Source organism: Pseudophryne corroboree, chromosome 9 (genome assembly GCF_028390025.1).
Source record: "Pseudophryne corroboree isolate aPseCor3 chromosome 9, aPseCor3.hap2, whole genome shotgun sequence".
NCBI classification, from domain to species: domain Eukaryota; kingdom Metazoa; phylum Chordata; class Amphibia; order Anura; family Myobatrachidae; genus Pseudophryne; species Pseudophryne corroboree.
The window spans coordinates 343,113,122-343,131,464 of record NC_086452.1 but is presented as its reverse complement, the minus strand read 5'-3'; the positions used below and the strand labels follow the sequence as shown (position 1 = coordinate 343,131,464).

Genomic DNA, 18,343 nt, shown 5'->3' with positions numbered 1-18,343 from the left:
GCATGACGCTGGGGCCGTACAAACAGGTGCGGTGGGGGGTCGTCTCAAGAGTTTCAGCACGCAGTGGGCTCACTCGCAAGTGGACCCCTGGATCCTACAAGTAGTATCCCAGGGGTACAGATTGGAAATTCGAGACGTCTCCCCCTCGCAGGTTCCTGAAGTTTGCTTTACCAACGTCTACCTCCGACAGGGAGGCAGTATTGGAAACAATTCACAAGCTGTATTCCCAGCAGGTGATAATCAAAGTACCCCTCCTACAACAAGTAAAGGGGTATTATTCCACACTATATTGTGGTACTGAAGCCAGACGGCTCGGTGAGACCTATTCTAAATGGAGTCACTCAGAGCAGTGATAGCGAACCAGGAAGAAGGGGACTATATGGTGTCCCTGGACATCAAGGATGCTTACCTCCATGTCCAAATTTGCCCTTCTCACAAAGGGTACCTCAGGTTCGTGGTACAAAATTGTCACTATCAGTTTCAGACGCTGCCGTTTGGATTGTCCACGGCACCCCGGGTCTTTACCAAGGTAATGGCCGAAATGATGATTTTTCTTCAAAGATAAGGCGTCTTAATTATCCCTTACTTGGACGATCTCCTGATAAGGGCAAGGTCCAGAGAACAGTTGGAGGTCGGAGTAGCACTATCTCAAGTAGTTCTACGACAGCACGGGTGGATTCTAAATATTCCAAAATCGCAGCTGTCTCCGACGACACGTCTGCTGTCCCTAGGGATGATTCTGGACACAGTCCAGAAAAAGGTGTTTCTCCCGGAGGAGAAAGCCAGGGAGTTATCCGAGCTAGTCAGGAACCTCCAAAAACCAGGAAAAGTGTCAGTGCATCATTGCACAAGGGTCCTGGGAAAAATGGTGGCTTCTTACGAAGCGATTCCATTCGGCAGATTTCACGCAAGAACTTTTCAGTGGGATCTGCTGGACAAATGGTCCGGATCGCATCTTCAGATGCATCAGCGGATAACCCTGTCTCCAAGGACAAGGGTGTCTCTTCTGTGGTGGCTGCAGAGTGCTCATCTACTAAAGTGCCACAGTTATGCATTCAGGACTGGGTCCTGGTGACCACGGATTCCAGCTTGAAAGGCTGGGGAGCAGTCACACAGGGAAAAAATTTCCAGGGAGTGTGATCAAGTCTGGGGACTTCTCTCCGCATAAATATACTGGAGCTAAGAGCAATTTACAATGCTCTAAGCTTAGCAAGACCTCTGCTTCAAGGTCAGCCGGTATTGATCCAGTGGGACAACATCACGGCAGTCGCCCACGTAAACAGACAGGGCGGCACAAGAAGCAGGAGGACAATGGCAGAAACTGCAAGGATTCTTCGCTGGGCGGAAAATCATGTGATAGCACTGTCAGCAGTTTTCATTCCGGGAGTGGACAACTGGGAAGCAGACTTCCTCAGCACGACCTCCACCCAGGAGAGTGGGGACTTCATCGAGAAGTTGTTTCCACATGATTGTGCACCGTTGGGAAAGACCAAAGGTGGACATGATGGCGTCTCGCCTGAACAAAAAACTGGACAGGTATTGCGCCAGGTCAAGAGACCCTCAGGAAATAGCTGTGGACGTTCTGGTAACACCATGGGTGTACCAGTCGGTGTATGTGTTCCCTCCTCTGCTTCTCATACCAAAGGTACTGAGAATTATAAGACGTAGAGGAGTAAGAACTATACTCGTGGCTCCGGATGGGCCAAGAAGGACTTGGTACCCGGAACTTCATGAGATGCTCACAGAGGACTCAGGGCCTCTGCCGATAAGAAGGGACTTGCTTCAGCAAGTACCATGTCTGTTCCAAGACTTACCGCGGGTGCGTTTGACGGCATGGCGGTTGAACGCCGGATCCTAAAGGGAAAAAAAAAAGGCATTCCGGAAGAGGTCATTCCTACCCTGGTCAAAGCCAGGAAGGAGGTGACCGCACAACATTATCACCACATGTGGCGAAAATATGTTGCGTGGTGTGAGGCCAGGAAGGCCCCACGAAGAAATTTCAACTCGGTCGATTCCTGCATTTCCTGCAAACAGGAGTGTCTATGGGCCTCAAATTGGGGTCCATTAAGGTTCAAATTTCGGCCCTGTCGATTTTCTTCCAGAAAGAATTGGCTTCAGTTCCTGAAGTCCAGAAATTTGACAAGGGAGCACTGCATATACAACCCCCTTTTGTGCCTCCAGTGGCACTGTGGGATCTCAACGTAGTCCTGGGATTCCTCAAATCACGTTGGTTTAAACCGCTCAAATCTGTGGATTTGAAATATCTCACATGGAAAGTGACCATGATGTTGGCCCTGGCCTCGGCCAGGCGAGTGTCAGAATTGGCGGCTTTGTCTCACAAAAGCCCATATCTGATTGTCCATTCGGACAGGGCAGAGCTGCGGACTCGTCCCCAGTTTCTCCCTAAGGTGGTGTCAGCGTTTCATCTGAACCAGCTTATTGTGGTACCTGCGGCTACTAGAGACTTGGAGGACTCCAAGTTGCTAGATGCTGTCAGGGCCCTGAAAATATAGATTTCCAGGACGGCTGGAGTCAGGAAAACTGACTTGCTGTTATCCTGTATGCACCCAAAAAACTGGGTGCTCTTGCTTCTAAGCAGACGATTGCTAGTTGAATGTGTAGTACAATTCAGCTTGCACATTCTGTGGCAGGACTGCCACAGCAAAAATATATAAATGCCCATTCCACAAGGAAGGTGGGCTCATCTTGGGCGACTGCCCGAGGGGTCTCGGCTTTACAACTTTGCCGAGCTGCTACTTGGTCAGGGGCACACCCTGGCTGAGGAGGACCTGGAGTTCTCTCACTCGGTGCTGCAGAGTCATCCGCACTCTCCCGCCCGTTTGGGAGCTTTGGTATAATCCCCATGGTCCTGACGGAGTCCCCAGCATCCACTTAGGACGTCAGAGAAAATAAGATTTTACTTACCGATAAATCTATTTCTCGTAGTCCGTAGTGGATGCTGGGCGCCCATCCCAAGTGCGGATTGTCTGCAATACTTGTACATAGTTATTGTTACAAAAAAATCGGGTTGTTATTGTTGTGAGCCGTCTGTTCAGAGGCTCCTACGTTTGTCATACTGTTAACTGGGTTTAGATCACAAGTTATACGGTGTGATTGGTGTGGCTGGTATGAGTCTTACCCGGGATTCAATATCCTTCCTTATTGTGTACGCTCGTCCGGGCACAGTATCCTAACTGAGGCTTGGAGGGGGGTCATAGGGGGAGGAGCCAGTACACACCACCTGATCCTAAAGCTTTAGTTTTGTGCCCTGTCTCCTGCGGAGCCGCTAATCCCCATGGTCCTGACGGAGTCCCCAGCATCCACTACGGACTACGAGAAATAGATTTATCGGTAAGTAAAATCTTATTATTAATCATGCAAGCAAAGTTAAGTTTGTATCACTAGCATGCAACCAAAATAACATTATTTTAAAGGCGCACAGTTGCCATACATTATAACACGTGCTTCCTCCCAACACCTCAAAACATAACTACAGAGCTCATGTGTAATTGGACCTATACATCAGCAATCATTTGGCAACAATTATGCATTTTGCAGATGATTGTGTAAAAAAAAAAAGAAGAAGCATGTATAGGGTTGGCCAAATACTGATTATGACCAAAATGTGATCAGAATCAGGAAATCAGGTTGTCCAACATGTTGCATTTCAACGGCCAATTTTGCTAGTGTATGGTAACAATCAGCCGTTTTGCAGGCCTTTACTACTATTTTACTATTAAAATGGGCACTTTCATGATTTACAGATCTGATCTCGAAAATTATCTGCAAATAACTATAAAATAACTTAAATATTTTTAGTGTATGGGTGCATGCTTGTGGATTGGAGAATTGAGGTTGGGGGAATGGGACGAACAGAATCTGTGATTTTTTATTTTATTTTGTGATTGCTGAGGTATAGGCTCCTTAAGTTACTTGGTTTGTTGGAGATTTATTAGAAAAAAGCAACATTTTGCTTTCTTTCAACTTTAGAATATAATGTTGCTGTATTTATCACAAATCAAATGACTGCTGATCCAGGAGCAACAATGACGTAAGTTATACTGATCAATCACCTAAGTAAAGAAGTTTACCAAACTATTTAATATGAGGAACTATGTGAAACTATTTGGGAGGGTTGTTTTCATTGGGGAGGGACAGAGTGCATTTTTCTTTACATAATATTTGCTGTCTAAGGCATACATTTCCTAAGCAGTAGTTATTCAAAACTCAAGACTGTGCATTTTTTTCCAATATATGTTTATTCTTTTCAAAAACAAAGACACAAAACAGACACATTGGTCAAACAAAAACAAAAAGGACAACAGTTACAGTGTAAAAACTATAAATGATATGGACCCAGCAGAAAATGATGCATAAAATGTATCAAGCATCTGAAACAGTACCCATGACAATTCAATCAAAATATGAAAATAAAACACAGAAGACAAGTCAACAGAAACAGTGACAACACAACAGAAGATAGTAGCTAAAAGGGATGGGGGGGGGGGGGGCTGGGTCAAATGGGAGTAAAAAGGGTGACAGGTTGGAAGAGTTGGAGGCCCCATAGTACATATGGAAAGGATTGCTATTAGCATATCATCCTACCACATGGCTGAGTATAAAACTATGAGATGGCAACCCAAGGTCATGAAACAATTTTAAGGTAAGTTTGTGAGGATGTAAATTCCAGCCAGCGGTGCCAGGTGGCCGTGAAATCTCAGTACCGCTTCGGAGTCACTCGAATATCCTCCATTGGTAGGCCACCAGCGAACTGGTATCATGGACTTCGCAGCACTATAGAGGAATTTCAATAAAGATTTCTTCTAAGCGGTCAGAGAGCCGAAGTATTAATTAATAAGCCAGAAAGATGGAGTGGAAGGGAATTCGACATCTGTTAGCATCCTAGAAATGGACATCACTTGTTCCCAAAAAGGCCGCAGGAGACGACAGTCCCACCAAATATGAAGTGAGGAGCCAACCTCTGTATTATGACGCCAACATGTTTCAGGCAAGCCAGGGAACATCTTTGCCAGTGTTAGAAGACATCTGCTGTGTGCATAGACAGACAGTAATGACAGTAGGCCCTGAGAGCACTGGGAGGTGTATCTGGTGAAGTATAGGACAGCATGAAGAGACTTGCTGAAATCAGCATTCAAATGAAGGTTAATCAACACAAGTGCTGCTCGTTAACAACTCTCACTTTCCAGATAGAGAACTCAGCTCTCAGGGAACACATGATACATGGTACTGGTGAGCTGTTTATCCCAGCCAGCAGAAAACACACAGGATACAGGACAGATGGCAGAGGTAAGTCACCAAATGATATGATTTTAGTCAGGATTGTGACACCTTATACATATGCTGCACATTATTAATGCCCTTATGCACATAATGACACACATAGTGCCCCTTACACATATGCCGCACATTATTAATGCATTTATACTGCCAAATACTATTACACAACCAACCCACCCGCAAACAGCACCCACACAGCCGCTAACACTGTGACCTCTGCCTCTGCTTGGATACAGCTGGGTCCTTTTACATCTTGCCGCAATACTCCATACAGCAGGAGATGCATTATATTTGCATTCATATGTGTGTCACTGACCTAGGTTGGGGGTGTTGTGAACTCGGGGGTTCTTCCGATGGTAGGGAAGAGGAACCACAGTTGGGTCGGAACAGAGATGGCCTGATATAGGTCTTCCTCATACAGGACTCTGACAGTAAGGCTTGATGAAATTATTGAAGAACTTTATTGCAGGAAAAGGACAACACAATGTCACATAACAGAGAAGGAGCGTATGGAGAAATGTCCAGGAAGTACTTGTGAGTGATGGTAAAAGATACTGGTGACTGAAGAACTTGAGAGCGGTGGTTAAAAGACACTGATCATTTGAAGAACTTGAGAGCGGTGGTTAAGACTCTGATGATTTGAAGAACTTGAGAGCGGTGGTTAAAGACACTGATGATTTGAAGAACTTGAGAGCGGTGATTAAAGACACTGATGATTTGAAGAACTTGAGAGCGGTGGTTAAAGACACTGATGATTTGTATAACTTGAGAGCGAGGGTCAAAGACACTGAGGACTTGTATAACCCGAGAGCGAGGGTTAAAGACACTGAGGACTTGTATAACTTGAGAGCGACGTTTAGCCTGCAGCCCACGCTGACTCCAAGAAGCACTGGTGACCGGAGCGCAGTGGAACCCAGCAGCGGCTGGGAACGCTGGAAGCTGTGCAACAACTGACACCTGGAAATGCCGGAGACACTGGGGTATGCTGCAGAGAGATCCGCAGAGAACAGGAGCACTGGCATCCACTTCAGGGGAAAAGACGATACTCAGGCGCCGAGGCTCTGCCTGGCGTCTGCCTTTGAATCTCCCGCCTCCGCTGGATTGGCGGAACAGTCTGATGATGTCACCTGCTCCCCGCCCACGTGATGCCGGGTGTCATGGCGGCGCCCCTGCCCCGGGGAACCGCGCCAGCCAGACGCCGGAGCCCTTGGACCACCGAAGGCGGAGGCCGCAACACAAACCAGCAGGCACGCAGGGGTAAGCGCGGTGAACGCCGCCTATGGTGTGTGACAATGTGATTAGGATGCAAAAGCAGCTTCTGCTGATTAAAGTGATATGCAGAATGCCTATATTCTGTGTGCGACTGTGGCTATAGCTGCATATGAAATGCTACATTACAGTGATTTCCAGGAATACACTGTAACGTAGCATTTCATATGCAGATACAGCCACAGTCACACACAGTATATAGGCATGCCTCATATCATTTTAATCAGCAGAAGCTGCTTGTGCCCCTAGGCATTTGCCTAGTTTGTCTATTCCTAGGGCCGGCTCTGGCTTCCGATGTCCATCCTTACCTCGGACCCTGAAAATTGTTTCTCAAGCCCCTATTATCCAAATCATCTAGACACCCCTGAAATTGTTGGAACTCTGCAGCCTGACGGATCACAGCCGCCCGTAAGGCATTATGGGCAGCAGCAGAGTTCGTAGTAAAGTTTTCCAGAGAGGTCAGTTGAGTGCCCAGCTGAGAAACCTCCAATTGAACCGAATCTAGTTCCAAGCAAATAGTATCACGAAGGCTCCGTTCCAATGATCCAAAGTTCTGTGTAGTAGGCATAGAGGGCAGGAGTTGCAGAATCTGTGAGATGCCATTTACCTCAGACATAGGGTCTGGACTTGGTGGTAGGTCCTCCATTCGCGAGTGTGAATCAGAAGACAGGGAGAGTTTGGACGTAGTTGGGGCAGAAGACGCAGCCACAGGGACTGTTCCTGATTGTAGCAGAAAATGCAGCCTATTCGAAGAAGATGGAGTATCTTTGGAGTGGGCTGCAATCCTCCCCTGAGACCCCCTTCTGTCTTTTGGAGGACTTTTCTTTCCTCGCACCATGAGACAAGCTGGGATCAGGCTGTAGAGATGTAAAAAAAAGGGAATGCACCGAAGAGATAAGGGAGCAGAGTATAATGCGGTCCAGGTTGCTGTTGGCCCATATTTCTCAATAAATGGCTAGGCTGGCATCATCAGATGGAGAGGCCCGTTTCAGATGAAACAAACATCCTCTTCACAACAGGCCACGTAGTAATGTGCAACAGATAAGGAGAGTGACGTTGTGTGGGAACAGTCGTGGACAAAATAAAAAAGCTTCAGACCCTCAGTGAGATGCACTACAAATAATCAGTAGGGAGGGGCTAGTGAATAGCAGAAGCAGTCTCAGAAATCACCACAGGAAGTCACTAAAGTACAGCAACAGAATTTAAGGCACCCGCTTAAAAGTACATTGCAGAGCTGAGTGTTTGCAGGGGTCAGTTACCAACAACATCAAACGTGGATGGTTAGGCTCTAGTAATGGTAAGGTGCAGGAGCATCCACATGTGCACATTTATTACAATGACAAACAGTAATAGTACTCAGCCAGGGCATCACATGAGTGTACACAAGCAGCAGGACTCCTTACAGGGGTAATGCAGCTGGGCACCCCACCACTTCCAGGAGCGGGGACACAAAGTCTTGCTGAGGTGTCTGTCCAGGAGGGAGCAGGTGGCAGAGAGAGAGAGAGAACCAGGGCAGTGGACCGATGACCAGCAGCAGCAGAGGGGCACAGTAGAATGCTGGCAGCTGCACAATCACCGTCGGCCTGCTCACGGTTGTGGTACTTCCAGTTGGGCCTGGCCACAAATCTAGGTCCTGGCTTTGACCGGGTGTACAGGGATGTGGGGGAGCCCCATGAACCGGAGCATGGAACCAGCCAGAACTCTGTAAGGCTAGCAGGGCCAGGCAGGGGTAGCAGGCAACCCTCCAGGTGACGTGTAGGAGCCAACGCAGAACACAGGGACCCCAGCCAGGAACTCCCGTGAAACACGTCCACCTCCGATGTCTACCAGGCCATGCTGCCTGATTGTGTATTTACTATTATTGATTTTTTACATACAGAAGGTAAAACTGATAAAAATTATAGATTATGAAATCCCACAATTTAGAACATATACCTCTAAGTCTTAACAATTGCAATACAGTATATGTATACCATGTATTGCTGAATTATTTAACTGTATGATTTCCCATCGACTGCTGAGGAACTGATCCATAAATCTATTGCATATGCGACTCAACCTGAATCCGGTCCTAAGTCGTATTCCCTTGCATAACTTGGCGGAGCCAAGTTCCACAGATGCATGTTCGGAACACCAACTTTCAGTGGGCTGAGTGTCAAGCATCTGGCGTTTCCTTTATTGTTCCTCTCCCTGATGTCACATAGGGATCATACATACCTCAGTTTTTTTCTGGGTCACTAAGCTATACAATAGTGAACACACAATACAAATTCTTCCAGTAGTTTGCATGATGCCAGTACGAACAGACAGACAGGCAGAGACAAAAATTCTGAATTTTTTCTTCCATCTCCATAGTTCATAAACAGTCTCTAGAAGTATATTTCTCAATAAAAATTGCTATGTACAAACACAATCCTTACAGTTTTATTATAGTATAGAAAATCTAAAAATAGGAAAGTAGTTTAAAAACATGCGCAAATTAGTTCACAGGTGCAGCTAAAAATTATATCTCAAAGTGTACATCCCTTTACACTTAAAATGCACGAATTGAGGAATAAAGAGAGATATAGCCTTAAAGCGCTCCTATAGAAACCCAGGTTTACAAACACACACCCAGTGGGTAAATAAAAATTAATTGATCACATACACCGGTATTTCAAAGGATAAGTGAGGATCCAACGTTGGTTAGACGCAGGTGGTTCTAATTCTCATAAATATAAGACAAAAAGAAAGTGCAATAGTGCAATTAACCTTTAAAAGGTGCTTGAATTTATTTTAATATTGCACTTACACCCAGCAGATGAAATCAGTAGTATTAGGATAAATCCTCATTGGCAATACAGCAACAAAGGACTGGATGATAACAATCCTTTTAGTGTCCAGCGCCGATATCACATGCAGCTAAACCTCATAAAAGATAGATAGCACGAAAAAGTGCAATAGTGCAATTATCCTTTTTTTTAAAACAAAGATTTATTTTTTAAAACATTGCACTTACATCAAAATAGATGAAAAAAGGCATATACATGAATCCCCAATGAGAAGTACAGCCACAGGAGGCGAGGTCTGGAAAGGGCCAGATGGTTCACCCACGGGTAATGGCTCCGGAAACCAGAATCCCACACAGTTCCTCAGCGTCCAATGCAGATAGTAATGCTCAAACGGGGTCACAGGTAAAACGTGAGAGTATACGCTTAACTCGTTTAGAACTTAAATGGTTCTTCTTCAGAAGCGTGTAGTGCTCTCCCCTCCGTCTCCCTAAATACCCTAACTAATATAAATTTATTTATGTATTTAAATAATGGAGGGACACTTGCAATCGGAATGTTTAACAGCTTAACTCGGAGGATTTTCTATAAAGTGGAACACATCAACATTGTAACTACCGGGATCGGACTTCCTGAAAGAGCTGGAACGCAAATCGGTCGCGGTGGAACGCACGGCCATCTTGTTTCCGGTCTTGCGCGGCCGGGACTGCACGCCGATTAGCGGTGATTTAGAACAGCTGCTTTGTGTATTAGTTAGGGTATTTAGGGAGACGGAGGGGAGAGCACTACACGCTTCTGAAGAAGAACCATTTAAGTTCGAAACGCGTTAAGCGTATACTCTACCGTTTTACCTGTGACCCCGTTTGAGCATTACTATCTGCATTGGACGCTGAGGAACTGTGTGGGATTCTGGTTTCCGGAGCCATTACCCGTGGGTGAACCATCTGGCCCTTTCCAGACCTCGCCTCCTGTGGCTGTACTTCTCATTGGGGATTCATGTATATGCCTTTTTTCATCTATTTTGATGTAAGTGCAATGTTTTAAAAAATAAATCTTTGTTTTAAAAAAAAGGATAATTGCACTATTGCACTTTTTCGTGCTATCTATCTTTTATGAGGTTTAGCTGCATGTGATATCGGCGCTGGACACTAAAAGGATTGTTATCATCCAGTCCTTTGTTGCTGTATTGCCAATGAGGATTTATTCTAAAGCTACTGATTTCATCTGCTGGGTGTAAGTGCAATATTAAAATAAATTCAAGCACCTTTTAAAGGTTAATTGCACTATTGCACTTTCTTTTTGTCTTATATTTATGAGAATTAGAACCACCTGCGTCTAACCAACGTTGGATCCTCACTTATCCTTTGAAATACCGGTGTATGTGATCAATTAATTTTATTTACCCACTGGGTGTGTGTTTGTAAACCTGGGTTTCTATAGGAGCGCTTTAAGGCTATATCTCTCTTTATTCCTCAATTAGTATAGAAAATCTACAATGTCTAGTTCGACAATCATTCGGTCGACCCCATATAGTCAACATGTATTAGGTCGATACTGACAAAAGGTCGACATGCATTACATCTACTCTGACAAAAGGTTGACACAGGAAAAAGTTGAGGTACAAAAGGTCGACAAGAATGGTTGGCACAACTTTTTTAGTGATAAATTCCGAATCTCATGTGTTATCGTGGCTCTAGCAACCCGTTTTGCCCGGATTATGCTTTGGGTTCCTGAGACACCCGAAGCATAATCTGAAATAAGTGAAAGCATCGGGGGGAGGAGTGCGCCACATCAGGGTTTATAGGAAACCCCCCCAACACCCCATTTTCAATCTAAACTTTGGAACCCGATTTGTAAGTATACCTGTACGCAGTGATTGGCTTTAAAAGTTTGTTAATGATACTGCAAGCATTATACTTGTTTTGTTATGGGCATGTCACTTCATTGCATACACAGACGCATCATTGTTCACATTGGAGACCATAGTCAGACGAAAACAGAGAGGTGAACAAACAAAGGTGGTTATTCCGGGTTGATCGCAGCAGCAATTTTGTTAGCAGTTGGGCAAAACCATGTCCACTGCAGGGGGAGCAGATATAACATGTGCAGAGAGAGTTAGATTTGGGTGTGGTGTGTTCAATCTGCAATCTAAATTGCAGTGTAACGATAAAGCAGCCAGTATTTACCCTGCACAGAAACAAAATAACCCACCCAAATCTAACTCTCTCTGCACATGTTATATCTGCCTCCCCTGCAGTGCACATGGTTTTGCCCAACTGCTAAAAAGGGGGTCATTCCGAGTTGTTCGCTCGCTAGCAGATTTTAGCAGCATTGCACATGCTAGGCCGCCGCCCTCTGGGAGTGTATCTTAGAAATAAAAAATTCTTAGCAGTTTCTGAGTAGCTCGAGACTTACTCCTACGCTGCGATCAGCTCAGCCCGTTTCGTTCCTGGTTTGACGTCACAAACACGCCCTGCGTTCGGCCAGCCACTCCCCCGTTTCTCCAGACACTCCCGCGTTTTATCCTGGCACACCTGCGTTTTTCCGCACACTCCCAGAAAACGGTCAGTTTCCGCCCAGAAACACCCACTTCTTGTCAATCACACTCCGATCACTTCAACGATGGAAATTCTTCGTTCGGACGTGAGTAAATCTACTAAGTTTTGTGCTAAAATACATGCGCATTTTCGCCTTAATCGCTCCGTTGCGAGAATTGGCAACGAGCGAACAACTCGGAATGACCCCCAAAGTTCCTGCTGCGATCAACTCAGAATTACCCCCAAAGGGTAGACATTAGAGATATACCGTAGGAACATTTGAGAATTTGAGGTAAGATGAAAACATGGAAAATAGCCTTACATCATATAATGTTTTATATATAATACATATTGCTACAAAGCATCTAAAATTAATCTAGTATTTTAAAAATACCTAAAGCTTCCCTGGGCTTGGGGCAGCCTCAAGACCCCCTGCTATTATATTCACATTTCCATACCCCCACCTCTAAATTTCCACTTGAATACTGTTTCCAACCTAGGGGGTCATTCCGACCTGATCGTAGCTGTGCTAAATTTTGCACAGCTACGATCACTTACACAGACATGCCGGGGAAAGGGGACCCAGCACAAGGCAAGTCTGCCCCACATGTCAGGCCGGCCCTTCCCCCACACACACAAGTTCAATGGCATAGCACGGCGGAAATGCTTTTGTACTTGAAGAGCAGCTCCCTGCCAGCGCAGCTCCTGCGGCTGGCCGGGAGTTACTCGTCGCTGCCCTGGGTTGCAGCGGCTGCGTGTGACATCACGCAGCTGCTGTGGCCCACCCACCACACGGTCCGGCCAATTGCCACTTTGCCGCCCCCTCCCGCCCAGCGACTGCCTCTGCCTGTCAATTAGGCAGAGGCAATCGCTAGGCAGCAACAGCCGTCGGCTGTCAGCCATGCGCCGGCGCATGCGCAGTTCTGACCTGATCGTTGCGCTGCGAAGAACTGCAGCGAGTGATCAGGTCAGAATGACCCCCCCCTAATGCTTTCCTGTGCAAATGTCAGCAAGTCCTGCCAACCCCATGTATTGTTCCAGGTCTTTGCAACTCCTGTGTCCTGTTCGCCGAATCCTGCCACCTTTGTGTTCCCAGTTTCTGTGTTCTCGGTCCGGTTTCCACCCAGCATGACAACTTCCTGTCCATACGCTTCACGGCGGTTTACCAGTGCCAATCTCCAGTGCATATCAGCCCCATACTTAGGAACTCAGACAGAGGGCTGTGACCTGCGTGTCGGACGCAGCGAAGTCCAAACCTCCTTGTAGGGGTCCATGGTGAAAAAGGTTAGACTCCACACCTTTGTTCTGGGTTTTAGCTAGTGATGAGCACCGGAAATTTTTCGGGTTTTGTGTTTTGGTTTTGGGTTCGGTTCCGCGCCCGTGTTTTGGGTTCGAACGCGTTTTGGCAAAACCTCACCGAATTTTTTTTGTCGGATTCGGGTGTGTTTTGGATTCGGGTGTTTTTTTCAAAAAACCCTAAAAAACAGCTTAAATCATAGAATTTGGGGGTCATTTTGATCCCAAAGTATTATTAACCTCAATAACCATACTTTCCACTCATTTTCAGTCTATTCTGAACACCTCACACCTCACAATATTATTTTTAGTCCTAAAATTTGCACCGAGGTCGCTGGATGGCTAAGCTAAGCGACCCAAGTGGCCGACACAAACACCTGGCCCATCTAGGAGTGGCACTGCAGTGTCACGCAGGATGGCCCTTCCAAAAAACACTCCCCAAACAGCACATGACGCAAAGAAAAAAAGAGGCGCAATGAGGTAGCTGTGTGAGTAAGCTAAGCGACCCTAGTGGCCGACACAAACACCTGGCCCATCTAGGAGTGGCACTGCAGCGTCACGCAGGATGGCCCTTCCAAAAAACACTCCCCAAACAGCACATGACGCAAAGAAAAAAAGAGGCGCAATGAGGTAGCTGTGTGAGTAAGCTAAGCGACCCTAGTGGCTGACACAAACACCTGGCCCATCTAGGAGTGGCACTGCAGTGTCACGCAGGATGGCCCTTCCAAAAAACACTCCCCAAACAGCACATGACGCAAAGAAAAAAAGAGGCGCAATGAGGTAGCTGTGTGAGTAAGCTAAGCGACCCTAGTGGCCGACACAAACACCTGGCCCATCTAGGAGTGGCACTGCAGTGTCACGCAGGATGGCCCTTCCAAAAAACACCCCCCAAACAGCACATGACGCAAAGAAAAATGAAAGAAAAAAGAGGTGCAAGATGGAATTGTCCTTGGGCCCTCCCACCCACCCTTATGTTGTATAAACAGGACATGCACACTTTAACCAACCCATCATTTCAGTGACAGGGTCTGCCACACGACTGTGACTGAAATGACGGGTTGGTTTGGACCCCCACCAAAAAAGAAGCAATTAATCTCTCCTTGCACAAACTGGCTCTACAGAGGCAAGATGTCCACCTCATCATCATCCTCCGATATATCACCGTGTACATCCCCCTCCTCACAGATTATCAATTCGTCCCCACTGGAATCCACCATCTCAGCTCCCTGTGTACTTTGTGGAGGCAATTGCTGCTGGTCAATGTCTCCACGGAGGAATTGATTATAATTCATTTTAATGAACATCATCTTCTCCACATTTTCTGGATGTAACCTCGTACGCCGATTGCTGACAAGGTGAGCGGCGGCACTAAACACTCTTTCGGAGTACACACTTGTGGGAGGGCAACTTAGGTAGAATAAAGCCAGTTTGTGCAAGGGCCTCCAAATTGCCTCTTTTTCCTGCTAGTATAAGTACGGACTGTCTGACGTGCCTACTTGGATGCGGTCACTCATATAATCCTCCACCATTCTTTCAATGGGGAGAGAATCATATGCAGTGACAGTAGACGACATGTCCGTAATCGTTGGCAGGTCCTTCAGTCCGGACCAGATGTCAGCATCAGCAGTCGCTCCAGACTGCCCTGCATCACCGCCAGCGGGTGGGCTCGGAATTCTGAGCCTTTTCCTCGCACCCCCAGTTGCGGGAGAATGTGAAGGAGGAGATGTTGACAGGTCGCGTTCCGCTTGACTTGACAATTTTGTCACCAGCAGTTCTTTGAACCCCAGCAGACTTGTGTCTGCCGGAAAGAGAGATCCAAGGTAGGTTTTAAATCTAGGATCGAGCACGGTGGCCAAAATGTAGTGCTCTGATTTCAACAGATTGACCACCCGTGAATCCTTGTTAAGCGAATTAAGGGCTCCATCCACAAGTCCCACATGCCTAGCGGAATCGCTCTGTGTTAGCTCCTCCTTCAATGTCTCCAGCTTCTTCTGCAAAAGCCTGATGAGGGGAATGACCTGACTCAGGCTGGCAGTGTCTGAACTGACTTCACGTGTGGCAAGTTCAAAAGGTTGCAGAACCTTGCACAACGTTGAAATCATTCTCCACTGCGCTTGAGACAGGTGCATTCCACCTCCTATATCGTGCTCAGTTGTATAGGCTTGAATGGCCTTTTGCTGCTCCTCCAACCTCTGAAGCATATAGAGGGTTGAATTCCACCTCGTTACCACTTCTTGCTTCAGATGATGGCAGGGCAGGTTCAGGCGTTTTTGGTGGTGCTCCAGTCTTCTGTACGTGGTGCCTGTACGCCGAAAGTGTCCCGCAATTCGTCTGGCCACCGACAGCATCTCTTGCACGCCCCTGTCGTTTTTTAAATAATTCTGCACCACCAAATTCAAGGTATGTGCAAAACATGGGACGTGCTGGAATTTGCCCAGATTTAATGCACACACAATATTGCTGGCGTTGTCCGATGCCACAAATCCACAGGAGAGTCCAATTGGGGTAAGCCATTCTGCGATGATCTTCCTCAGTTGCCGTAAGAGGTTTTTAGCTGTGTGCGTATTCTGGAAAGCGGTGATACAAAGCGTAGCCTGCCTAGGAAAGAGTTGGCGTTTGCGAGATGCTGCTACTGGTGCCGCCGCTGCTGTTCTTGCGGCGGGAGTCCATACATCTACCCAGTGGGCTGTCACAGTCATATAGTCCTGAGTCTGCCCTGCTCCACTTGTCCACATGTCCGTGGTTAAGTGGACATTGGGTACAACTGCATTTTTTAGGACACTGGTGAGTCTTTTTCTGAGGTCTGTGTACATTTTCGGTATCGCCTGCCTAGAGAAATGGAACCTAGATGGTATTTGGTACCGGGGACACAGTACCTCCAACAAGTCTCTAGTTGCCTCTGCAGTAATGATGGATACCGGAACCACGTTTCTCACCGCCCAGGATGCCAAGGCCTCAGTTATCCGCTTTGCAGCAGGATGACTGCTGTGATATTTCATCTTCCTCGCAAAGGACTGTTGGACAGTCAATTGCTTGGTGGAAGTAGTAAAAGTGGTCTTACGAGTACGACTTCCCCTCTGGGATGACCATCGACTCCCAGCAGCAACAACAGCAGCGCCAGCAGCAGTAGGCGTTACACGCAAGGATGCATCGGAGGAATCCCAGGCAGGAGAGGACTCGTCAGAATTGCCAGTGACATGGCCTGCAGGACTATTGGCATTCCTGGGGAAGGAGGAAATTGACACTGAGGGAGTTGGTGGGGTGGTTTGCGTGAGCTTGGTTACAAGAGGAAGGGATTTACTGGTCAGTGGACTGCTTCCGCTGTCGCCCAAAGTTTTTGAACTTGTCACTGACTTATGATGAATGCGCTGCAGGTGACGTATAAGGGAGGATGTTCCGAGGTGGTTAACGTCCTTACCCCTACTTATTACAGCTTGACAAAGGCAACACACGGCTTGACAAATGTTGTCCGCATTTCTGTTGAAATACTTCCACACCGAAGAGCTGATTTTTTTGGTATTTTCACCAGGCATGTCAATGGCCCTATTCCTCCCACGGACAACAGGTGTCTCCCCGGGTGCCTGACTTAAACAAACCACCTCACCATCAGAATCCTCCTGGTCAATTTCCTCCCCAGCGCCAGCAACACCCATATCCTCCTCATCCTGGTGTACTTCAACACTGACATCTTCAATCTGACTATCAGGAACTGGACTGCGGGTGCTCCTTCCAGCACTTGCAGGGGGCGTGCAAATGGTGGAAGGTGCATGCTCTTCACGTCCAGTGTTGGGAAGGTCAGGCATCGCAAACGACACAATTGGACTCTCCTTGTGGATTTGTGATTTCGAAGAACGCACAGTTCTTTGCTGTGCTTTTGCCAGCTTGAGTCTTTTCATTTTTTTAGCGAGAGGCTGAGTGCTTCCATCCTCATGTGAAGCTGAACCACTAGCCATGAACATAGGCCAGGACCTCAGCCGTTCCTTGCCACTCCGTGTGGTAAATGGCATATTGGCAAGTTTACGCTTCTCCTCCGACAATTTTATATTAGATTTTTGAGTCCTTTTTTTACTGATATTTGGTGTTTTGGATTTTACATGCTCTGTACTATGACATTGGGCATCGGCCTTGGCAGACGACGTTGCTGGCATTTCATCGTCTCGGCCATGACTAGTGGCAGCAGCTTCAGCACGAGGTGGAAGTCGATCTTGATCTTTCCCTATTTTTGGAACCTCAACATTTTTGTTCTCCATATTTTAATAGGCACAACTAAAAGGCACCTCAGGTAAACAATGGAGATGGATGGATACTAGTATACTTATGGATTGACGAGCGACTGCCGACACAGAGGTAGCTACAGCCGTGGACTACCGTACTGCGTCTGCTGCTAATATAGACTGGATGATAATGATATAAAAAATATATATATATATATCTATCACTACTGCAGCCGGACAGGTATATATTATATAATGACGGACCTGCTGGACACTGTCAGCTCTGCACTGCAGACTCCTAAAGTAAGCTACTAGTAGTATCAAGAAGATAGAAAAAAAAAAAACACCACAGGTAGGTGGTATACAATTATGGATGGACGAGCGACTGCCGACACAGAGGTAGCTACAGCCGTGGACTACCGTACTGCGTCTGCTGCTAATATAGACTGGATGATAATGATATAAAAAATATATATATATATCACTACTGCAGCCGGACAGGTATATATTATATAATGACGGACCTGCTGGACACTGTCAGCTCAGCACTGCAGACTCCTAAAGTAAGCTACTAGTAGTATCAAGAAGATAGAAAAAAAAAACACCACAGGTAGGTGGTATACAATTATGGATGGACTAGCGACTGCCGACACAGAGGTAGCTACAGCCGTGGACTACCGTACTGCGTCTGCTGCTAATATAGACTGGATGATAATGAGATATAAAATATATATATATCACTACTGCAGCCGGACAGGTATATATTATATAATGACGGACCTGCTGGACACTGTCAGCTCAGCACTGCAGACTCCTAAAGTAAGCTACTAGTATCAAGAAGATAGAAAAAAAAACAAACACCACAGGTAGGTGGTATACAATTATGGATGGACGAGCGACTGCCGACACAGAGGTAGCTACAGCCGTGGACTACCGTACTGCGTCTGCTGCTAATATAGAC

At 46.5% G+C, this 18,343-nt stretch overlaps 1 protein-coding gene across 5 annotated transcripts in view; it reads left to right on the top strand.

Moving 5' to 3' along the window:
• The window catches only part of DMC1 (DNA meiotic recombinase 1), a 465,896-nt gene that overhangs the window by 378,770 nt on the left and 68,783 nt on the right, over positions 1 to 18,343 (top strand). For all 5 annotated transcript variants that reach the window (XM_063938805.1, XM_063938803.1, XM_063938804.1 and 2 more), the window contains one exon: positions 3,991 to 4,051. In XM_063938805.1, coding sequence (XP_063794875.1) covers positions 3,991 to 4,051 — 61 coding nt within the window. The remainder of the gene's footprint in view (positions 1 to 3,990; positions 4,052 to 18,343) is intronic.